Source organism: Ciona robusta, chromosome 4 (genome assembly GCF_009617815.1).
Source record: "Ciona robusta chromosome 4, ASM961781v2".
Taxonomy (NCBI): Eukaryota; Metazoa; Chordata; class Ascidiacea; order Phlebobranchia; family Cionidae; genus Ciona; species Ciona robusta.
Window position 1 is genome coordinate 438,645 of NC_143238.1, and position 11,068 is coordinate 449,712.

The 11,068-nt window shown below is 33.6% G+C and overlaps 1 protein-coding gene across 3 annotated transcripts; it reads right to left on the bottom strand.

Annotated features, from left to right (window-relative positions):
• Window positions 1-2,341: 2,341 nt before the first annotated feature.
• LOC149736258 (CD166 antigen-like) lies at window positions 2,342-10,640 on the bottom strand. 3 transcript variants are annotated; one of them, XM_089876953.1, is made up of 20 exons: window positions 10,481-10,640; window positions 7,907-8,005; window positions 7,703-7,848; window positions 7,322-7,430; window positions 7,118-7,246; window positions 6,811-6,837; window positions 6,453-6,541; window positions 6,327-6,395; window positions 6,199-6,265; window positions 6,011-6,119; window positions 5,508-5,638; window positions 5,267-5,404; window positions 5,065-5,172; window positions 4,866-4,997; window positions 4,665-4,811; window positions 4,424-4,450; window positions 4,035-4,145; window positions 3,784-3,873; window positions 3,647-3,714; window positions 2,342-3,415 (listed from the first exon to the last, which is right to left on the bottom strand). In XM_089876953.1, the coding sequence occupies exons 1-20, from the start codon at window positions 10,524-10,526 to the stop codon at window positions 3,413-3,415; spliced, it is 1,845 nt and encodes a 614-aa protein (XP_089733079.1). In that variant the 5' UTR covers window positions 10,527-10,640; the 3' UTR covers window positions 2,342-3,412. The 3 variants fall into 3 exon arrangements, with proteins under 3 accessions (XP_089733079.1, XP_089733081.1, XP_089733080.1); XM_089876955.1 differs by lacking the exon at window positions 6,811-6,837; XM_089876954.1 differs by lacking the exon at window positions 4,424-4,450.
• Between the last annotated feature and the right edge of the window lie 428 nt (window positions 10,641-11,068).

The window sequence follows — 11,068 nt, forward strand, 5'->3', positions numbered from 1 at the left end:
TTGTTTCATTTTTTTATATCGTATTTGTACAACCCTGAGGTATAATTTGTTCAATTAAAACCAAAATCCTTCAATGTTTCGCAATAAAAAAACGATAAAGCTCCAAAGTGGGGTAGGACGGGACAAAAAAATATATTTTTATACGAATGGTAATTTGCAACTTGAAGTTAATCTCCCAAAATTCACAACCTCTCCTATTTTTGCTACGTAAACTTTACATATAGTACAATGGGGAAAGATGGGACACTTAAGCACATATTGCCAAATTTTTCCAAAATCAAAATAGATGACTGTTTTTGGGTAATACCAGGAATTAGTACCTTCATTCCTTTATTAATTGACAACAATTTAATAAAATAGAATAAAACACACGAGGAGTTATTTAGCGATCCGCACAACAAGTGAAATTTTACCAATCTGAAAACACATAGGATAAGATGCTGAGACAGTTTAAAATCATTGTTAATTTTGATTATTAAGTGTATTTATAAATAGGAATATACGTAAATAACACGAAATAATACTGTACGCTTTGAAATTAGGTCTAAACTTTCAAATTGGGCGAGAAAATAGAATGAAAAGGTGTCCCATCTTCCCCCAACCTACTATACATTATATTATTGCATAACAATTGGTATTCTTTGAACGACAATGGGTAATGTTCAAACATCAATGGATAAATATCGTATCCTACAAACGTATATGAACTTGTAATACCAGAGAATTGATAATAACTATCGATAAAGTTTTTATTTTTGCTACAAATTGGGTATTACTACTCTGTTTTGGGCACAAGCCACTTCTTATAAATTATCACGGTGCAAATGACCAAATTTCGAATATATTTTCAAAATATTATCATTTTATTATATCAGTGTCTTATAGTTGAATATCCCCTGAGATATAAATTACTAAATTAAAAGCAAACCTTTCAGAGTTTGGCAATGAAAACATACAAAACTACAATGTTGGGGAAGATGTGACGCTAAATTGAAATATATTTACATTAGTAGTATTCTGCAACTTGTAGTTAACCTACCGAATTTAACAGACTGTGCTAGTTTCTTTGCCATGTAAACTTCATATATATAACGTTAAGCCGATATTTTTTTATTGTTTTTATCTCAAATTAAAGTCATATTGACCCCTGCCTATTTTCTTCATGCTTATATCTCAGTGCTTTTTTACAAAACTAAAACTAGTTTTATGAGATAAAATCAAACTGTACGAAATATTTAAGATTGTTTTGTGAAGCTACGAACTAGTTTAATCGTTCGCACACGCTGAAAAAATCATTGGCTTTACTATGATTTAGCGAGCATTAAAAAATAGCACCTTACTATTTCAATTTTTTACCTGTTCAAAGTATACTGTTTCTATTTTACATATTTTTTTTAATATTTAAAAACAGTAATCAGCTTTGACGGACGTTTTATAAAGTCGTGATAATACTGTCGAATAATTCTGCAACCTTACTTTCCTGATTATCATTAAATGGGGGTCCATAAAAAGAAAATTAAAAAAAAGTCTTGTCTGACAAAGTGTCCCATCTTCCCCCACCCTACTATATATAATTTTAGGAAGGTAATTTATTTTACCTCAGTTTTTTAGGCAAAACTGAAAATAATTTATGAAAAAAATCAAATTATACGACATACTTCATCCTATTTTTTTAAATCAGTACTGGAATAATTCAAATCAGCAAACTGCAGGTTTTGACAGTTTAAATAGAGTTGGGTAGGGGGAGATGGGACACCTTACATTCTGTTTTCCGATTTGGTAGTAAACTAAAAAACATTTAATGAACTAGCGTATCTCCAGAACCTCATTGACCGGTGTTAATTCTTTGAAACACAATCAGGATATTTGTATATTTTTATGTGTTAAAGGTGTCCCATCTTACCCCACAGAAATACGTGATTCGGCGAACATTCAAAATTTTATGCTTTTTTCAGCCATTGAAAAATATGTTGTATTTATCCATTTTCGAACTTTATTACTTAACAACAGCAACCGCCTTTGTCGCGCACCGTGAGAATACTGTCGAATACTGTAAAATATGTTTTGTCTATTATCAAATGGGCGCCCGTGAAAAAAGATTTTATAAAAAAAGTTTTAAAGGAAGATTTAAACAAAGACTTTTTTGTCTATATACGGTGCAAAACTAAAGTGGTCCACCGGAAACAAAACAGGGAAGACTAAAAATATTGGCAACAGGCATAAACTGTTCAGCACACAGATATATTAACCGTAAAAAATATAAACTGCGATGGACTGTATGTAGGTCAAGGATTTCGAAATATCCATGCAAACAAACTTTCTTGGATAAAACAACACAGTGTACTCGAAAGTTCTTGTATTTAATTAACTTATTCCAAAAAGGTGTTAACTTAAATTTAATGTTAGTCGCTTTGGTTTACGTTCAATTAACAATAGATTATAAAATAGTATGGAAGTAGTTATGGATTCGTAGCGAAATAGCATCAAATATAAATGTAACTCATATATAGTAGCAGGGAAAGAATTGCTAGTCTCTATAATGATATTTGGTGAACTTATTTTGCTAACTATCTCGAGTGAACAATAAGCCAATATACACATAAGAAATGAAAATAGCAACAAACGAAAAATTGTGGACAGAATCAAGTGTACAGTCGTTGTAGTTCACAATGTAGATCGTGTTGTATGTTTAAGGTCCAAAAAAAGAAGTATCATAGGGTGTGGAAAAACGCACTAAAATCCTGAAATTCTAAATTTATGGTTGTTAAATATATAGCTGGCTTTAACAACCATACCAGGTTGGCATAAAAAGCGTGAAAAGGCGTATCATGTCAACAATGGCTTGTGAGTTAAAATTTTGAACACATCTATTTACATTATGAAACTCGGTGCAGTAAATATATATGTGGAAGTTATTTGCTTGGATTAGTGAGAAAATGTTTTCAAATAAAAACGTTATGTTGAATATTTAATGTCATATATGTAAAGGTAATAGTTTTGTGTGTAACATTAAAAACACTGCGTTTAACAATGCTGTTACCGGCTACAACGCATCAGTAGTAAAATGCATATATACACGACATGGCACCGGAATTCACGGTTTATAAGAAATGCAATAAAACATGGATGGCACAACGAACGTCAAGAAATACGTTCATTCTTGATTTAGTAACGATCGCATTTAGTTATGAAAGCAATATATTGGCCAATAGATAAAAAAACGAGACACAAACCAGTATGCCACCACGATTGTCCTTATCCGTTAACGTGTTACAATGTTTTAAAACACCATGTATGTTAGGTGGTTGGTAGCATACAAAGAAATTGTGTCTTGAAACACCAAGTGTTTATAATGACCGTTCCACCTGACCGTTGCAATTGCATAAAATCTTTAATCGTCGTTGTATGGTGATCACTGAAATGGAATACAATCATATATAATCTATTGTTGCCGACATAGCAAAAATAAAATTTAAACAAAAAACAATTTTTGTCCCGATAAGGACAGTCTAAATAATACTTCGACCAGTCAGTAAAAAAAAGTTGACAAGAACAGCTATTTTAAATTTAGACTACAATAAAGTTGGAGAAATAAAAATTGTTTAATGCTTAAATATTATATGATTTTTGAAGACAAAGAACTTACTTGATCACCGTTTCCATTAACAAGTCTTGTGTCTTCTTCAGGTTCAGCAGCATCTTCAGGTTTACGCGCTAAAACAAATATTATTTATTAGCTCAATATTTCTCATCACTTCTATTTCATATTTTGATATTACCCACCTGCTTCTACATCATCATTAGCTGCATCATCTTTGTTGATTTCCACGGCAATATCTTCTGCATTCTCATCACCCTTTTCTCCTTTGTTGCCTGTTGTATGTTTATGTTTAATTATAACGAAAAAGTGATGATAACCTAATTTATAATGGCATGTTATTGGTTAAAAAATGTTACCTCCACATACAACCAACAGAACACTCACTTTGTTGAATTGCAATTTTAATTATTACAAAGTTATAAAACCAACTTACATATAATTCCTTTGTTATATAAAACGGCAATGATGATGGCAACTACCAGCAAAGCGACAAGGATGCCAATTATAATACCAGCAGTTGGAGAACCAGATTTGTCAAGAATTTCTGTTGAATACAGTTTTACAGCTTTATGTTACAGTTTATTTTACAATATATGTTCACTGATATATTAAAATGTCACAATGTTGGCAAATTCAAACAAAATCACAAACAGCGTTGTGGGCATAAAGGTACATGTAATGAGATATGGACACTTGTGTTACACCTTTTTAAGTTGCTATGTGGGGATATGTAAGTGACATCTTAATTTTTAAACAGATAATAAAATTAAAACATGCAATTGAAACAAACAGGAAAGACATATGTTAACATGCGTTAATCACCTTTCTCTGGTTTGTCCGTTTCTATTTCTTTGAAGAGAAATAAAGGTACAGAAGGTTAGAAAGGTTAATTTCATGCTCTTATTAATAATTTACCACCATATAAAAGCATTAAGAATGTTAATAGGGATTATATTGTTAAAAAATATGATCCATTTTGTTAAAATTGATTACACTAAGTTGAAGCTAGCAGCTAATACTACAAGAGTGCGTAAAGATGATTATACCAACGAAAGCTACATACCTGGTAAAACAAATGACTTTTCTACAGTCTCTCCATCAGCTGACACCGTACAAGTATATTTTACATTTGAAAATGTTTTATCAAGTGGTCCAACAGTCAATGTGCTTGTGTATGTCATTCCATTTTGAGTAAGAATAGCTTCAGTGACTATTAAAATGAATGGGTTTTGTATCTGTAAATTTAAACCAATGTCATGCATACCTTCCTCTTCCGAGCCAACACGTGCCCACACAAAGCTTGGTGCAGGGTTAGCTTCAGCAACACAAACCATTTCTGCAGTATTTCCAGAGTCGATTGATTCAAAGATCTTTTCTTCGTTGTTAACACTCAATCCTGGACAATATCCACATTAGAATTATGAAGAACAGTAGGAGATATTGCTCTATGCAATAGAACTTACCATTGACTGTCACTTCAATTTCTTGAGTAGCTGTCTTATCTCCATTAGTAGCAACACACTGGTATAAACCCTGGTCAGAAAACGCAGCTGATGCCACATTGATAGGATCTGTAAAAGCAATATACCAGTTAATAAGCTATTAAAGAAATGTAATACAGTTTTTATATTACTATATGAGAAACACCCAAAAAAGTATTATTACTTGATTCAGAATAATCTTGGCCGTTCTTTTTCCACATAATAGATGAAACTTGTGGGTTTCCACTTGAAGCACAAGAGAGTTCAAATGCTGCACCGAGCTTTACAATTTCGCTTCCAGTTATCATAGGTGTGTCAAGATCTGTAAAAGAAATACATAGCAAAATATAGATAAAAATAAATAAAATATATAAATAAATGTAGAGTGACCATACATTTAATGCACTGTTTTTGCATTTACTTACAATTTACATTAATAGTATAACTTCCAGTAACTGGAACAGATGTTGGGTTGGTGGCTGTGCATTCAATCACTCTGTTGTTATCCTCCTTAGTGACTGTGACACTTATTGTTGAAGAAGTTCCCTCGTTAAAGCTTTAAAAAAAATGTTAATACAAAATGAGTATGTTATAGGGTGGTAAAATGGGCACTAGAGTTTATCAGCAATGCTTTTTGAATAAAACCCATAAAAAGTTTACTGTCCATGCGTACTTTAACGTCTATTTTGCTTTTAGTCTCTTCATAGTTTTTTTGTACTCTGCAATCAATCTTTGTGTACTGTGAAACTGGGATGCATAACAAAAATATCAACAAAAATGGCTACTTTGAAGGAATAAATGGAACTTTTTATCCCAACATGTTGGGTAACCTTAATATTTATATGCCTGCAAAAGTAAAGCTACATCGAAATGATATCCTGCGGTTTAGACAAGAACACTTTCCCAATCTTACCCATACAATGCTTACCTTGTTATGCTTGGTTCGGGATAACCATTTCCTTCGCATGTAAGCATGATCGTATCACCGATCTCAATCATATTAGAATCACTTGTTACTGTTACTTCATCAGTTGGGTCTAAATTAAAGAAATTTCTTATAAAATCTGCATCTTGTAGTATAGATATAGTCTATAAGTTATTGCAAAACAAATTTACATTTAACTCTGAATAATGGCATGGTTGCATTTTGCATCTTGCTTTCGCTTCCCATGGTTGTGGTGACCTGTAAAATATGACAGCGATTTTTTTCATTTAGGTTTAATAAAAAATATAAAATAACTTACAACGCAGTAAAATTGCACGTTATCGTCCGCCTTGCTTAATGGAATGCTGAGAGTTTTTTTTACTGAGGTCTGAAAAAAATAAAAAACATTAGCATTAAAACACCTTTAAATGGTAGTACAACTTACAGTGCCATCTGTTTCGGAGGTTTTTATTATTCCAGAGTTGAATACATTGAGAAAGTCATTAGCTTCACCTTCGTTAACTTTCTCATCACCTGGTAGCAAAACAACTCATTAATGGTATATGAAGCTTTTCTATAGTGAACAACTTCCAAATACGACAGTAATGTCAATGATAAGTCTTTTTTTATAATATATACATTAATCATCCTTATTCAGTGTATCAAATTTAAGTTCACGTCAACAGTCAGGTACTTATATGTCAACAGTCAGAAGTGCACTTATATAAAATATGTATCATGCAATATTCTAATAGGAAGAGACAGAACTAATAAACACATTCCCCACACTATATTCAACTCACCGCTATCACTACTGATCAGCTCAGATCCTTTTATTCAGAAGAAAACACCACAAAGAAAAAAGTTAGTTAGTATATGTTAATAGTAAGTAACAAGCAAATGTTAAGAGTGTAAAACTGGTATTTTAAATTTACAAGTGCTACAAAAGCTAAGAAAAACTCAAAACTGCATTTTAACTTACAGCAAAGAAAGTTACATTTTAGCAAGACTGTTACAAATGTTAAGAAAGTGATTAAATTGAAATGTTAGCGAAGTTTCAATAAGCTTTTAACTGCATAGCCAAAAGAGGTGCATCAGAAGGTTTTATACCTTTGTAAAATGTTATCACTGGTTCAGGATACCCACTTCCACTTTCACAACTACCGACAATGACTTTTTCTACGCTAGATTCAAATTCAGTCAAGTCACTTGTTGTAACTGGCTCAGTAGTAGGGAATGCTGGAAAGACAAAGATTGGTATACATTATTAAACATAAGTCGGACAAAGGGGAATTCCAAACAGTCAATACTTACAATAAACACCAAAAGTAAGGGGACCTTCAGCTTGGCCACCGCTGGCAAAATCTACTTCGCAAACTAGCTTGGAAAATTCATCATTATCGGCGAGAGTTACTTGGGGAATCTAAAATGTAAGTGAAATGCTATATTTAATAACTAATATGTATCAGCATGCATTACACATCTGAAATGAAACGCGTTTTCATTCTCTTGTCTCTTTCCATTTAGTAGTGAACAAAGAATATTTATCTTCATGGCTCTATATAAGCCTTGTTTATTGTTTAAAACAAAATCGGGAAATATGGAATTTCGATGCGGTATTCCATCTTACCCCACAATACTATACGTTTGAATAATATTCCATGCAACTGTACTGTAGGTATATGGTATACGTACGATAAGTGACCCATCCATCCCAATGGTAAGGTTTCTTGTGATGCCTTTTCCCTTAAATGTCGATCCTTCATCACCTTGCACGAATACGTAGAGACGTGGTCTGCTACTTTCTTGTTGTGCGTACCACCTGATCGTTGGTATCATGCCTAAAGGAATTAGATGAGAAATGAGGGTTGAAATTTGAGACTGACTATATACACATACCTTCAAGCCCAACAGTTTCATATATACATGGTATAACTGCATCACTGCCAACTTCGGCCGTAACATTTTGAAGCATAAAAGTGATTTGAGCACTGCATTCTGTAAAAGAAAAAGTGTTATAAATAAACTGTTCAGTATTTTACAATTAAATAAATACATTCAAAATAAACCCCCTTAACGTTAAGCAGTCTTACCAGTTACTAAGAAAGAAAATCGATAAGCGAGCTATGAATAAAACATGTTTAACCGTGGGTAAGATGGCACGGTTTCACAATGACGTTATAACCCTAAAAAGAAATGGTAAATAGTATTTTCATATGCACCACCACGGTAAAGAAATTAGGTATATATACTATACGAATTTTCCAAAAAATTAACCAGCTACACGTTGTAAGATATTTGAGGCGAAGCGAATGTAACTTGAAAGAGGAAGTATTGAAAAGTGGCGTCAATAAGATCGTAATATGACGTAATGTCTAGAATCTTATTGTCCAATGTGTCATTGCAAACATAGACTGTCGGTCGTTAATTCACATCAAAAGATACAATAAAGCAGTTTCGCATGGCAGTGTGTTTTGATTCTCTGATCAAATGTTTGATATCAGTAAATTAATTCTACGGTTTTAAATGCCCGTGCCTTTAAAAACGTAAACGTCCAAAGACCGGAGATAAAAATACGGAAGTGTCTTTGTCTCGTATCAGCGTGGGAACGTGGTCACACTTTCGGTTTTTAAACTACAAAAAGAGGGTCGTAGGGCCCGAGGCTAAACTCTACAATACCCGTATTAGGTAATATTTTTTGCGTAGGAGTGACACGTGTTTATCTAGCCGACAGTGACATCACTGGAACTTAAAAAAAAAACAAATCGATTTGTAACTTCAAAATATTTTACTTTTTACAGGCTTTTTCGAACATTAATTTAATTTGTCCCAGCTCTCCAAGTAGGCTGCGCATAATTAATTTATATTACAAAGGAATTATTTTTTAATCAATGCAAGCGCTTCAATGGAATGACGAAATCCCTAAAGTGAATATTTCAACCATTTGTCACAATTAAAATCAACGCGGTAATTATTTAAAGCAGATGGAGCCAGCCGTTACAGACATGCGATATCTCATGGGACAAATGACAACCAGTTGTTGCAGACGCGGAAGGTCAGACAAAACGTGCCCAGTTTAGAGATTCACTTTTATTCTGTTGTAACTTATAATCTGTAAATTAGGATGACTTTTTCGTTAATCATACTTGAAGTATGATTAATAGCAGAGCGTTCAGTGCCAGTCTGTAACACGGACCAACGGTTTTTCGGGTAAACTATGCGTGAAGCAAAACATTCAATAAATTTGGAAATAATGTGACCAGTGTTGCTAAAGTACAATATACACGGACATAAGATACGCACTGCTGAGTTCTAAAATAAAAGCGATTTCACGAGTGAGCAACCATGTCCCACGCATAAGATGGTTGAGCGCTGTCGGATTATTTAGAACCGCTTGGGGTTCTCAGAACGACAGAAATAAAAGATGAATTGCCGCTCACAATATTAACAAGTGATCAATCTAACTCGGCTGCTAAAAATATCGTATCCATCACATTAAAAGTTGAACTCAGATAAAACGCTTGGACGTTATTGACATATGCGGCCTCTTTGAAAGAATGTGTAATTCCCAAGTTGCCACAAATAATAAACGTAATCACTAACTAAACATTTAAACAAAGAATTAGGTTCTAAATGTACACCATGTGGAGTTTGAGACTGACATTTTAGCTTCTGGCACATCCATAAAAATTAAGCTTCAATTATGATGTAATGACAAGTGGATAACATTCGAATGTTAGATTCATAAAGTACCATGTTTGAACAAACAATAGTGTAAAATTCGGAAACCAAAGCGAAACCAGACGCGTATGTAAAGTACAACACTGAAGGTCGTTGTAGATAGCGTAAACCAAAGTGATTGTGAAACGCGTGACTAGTTTGTTATGAATTGTAGATACAAGATAAAAGCGGACTATTATACCTCACAACGAAGAGCCAGCCTTATTTATTTATGCATCAGCATAAATGCTTTTATTCTGTGTGCGTAGCAAAAAGTAGGCCACTTTGCCGGCGCCTCGACGAAAGGATTTAACACTCGAATGTTAGAAGTTGTAAACGTGGCATACTTTGGTTGCGTTACTAGTACACGCGCGCAAAATAATAGATTAGTGGCTGCATACAATGAATAGGGGCACGAAACGGTTGGAGTGATATCTAAACAATTAACAGGTGTGGCGGAAGTTTGCACAAAAAATACAGCTAGACGCGTGGGCTGTGCTTAGGTTCACTACATTATACGAATATCCAATCTCCACGAGGGAGTTACATTTAGAGAAATACACAAAGGGGAATATAAACCGCGGGCCAACTTGGCAACAGGAATGTGCGATTGTAAATTCACGAAACTACCTCACAAAATTCCACACATGCTTTCATTACTGCTACAACGTTTTTACCCCGACTCAAGGTTAACAATGTTGGAATATAGAAGTTCGTTTAAACGGACAGGAAAAATAATAAACAACCACTTACTTGCAATAAAAAATAGGCCCAATACAATACGAATGCAGATCATCATGTCTTAGTAGTAAAAACTGCAGCAGCAATGCCTTAATGTAGAAAGTCTGTGAAAACTAGATTATTCTGTAATAAGATAAGTTAATTAATTGCGTTAATTAATGGAAAATATATACAATTTAGCGGATAACTTTAAAATAAATTAATTAGTTGAGTAGTTATTTTTCATTGTTTCCTAAACTAAACATTCTGTATTGACGTTGCCCTTCTGTTTACGCGTGCTATAAACTGCTTATGAAGCAATTCCAGCACTGTATAAGCCTAACCAATTCTATTTTAGAAGCACGGCGTTGATATGTAGGTACATGTTAAAAATCTACCGCCCGCGGCTCCATCTGATAACAAACGCAGTAACTGAAAGTTTACTTTCATTGACGATATAGTACTTTGGGGTAAGACGGGACACCTTTAGCACATAATATCCTAATCGTTCTTTAAACAATTAACAACGGTCTATGCCTCTATGGTAGTCGTGGGGTTACGATTTTATAGTTCTTTGATTGTTCTTTGTTTACCATACATTACAGTGTATTGTGTAAGCTG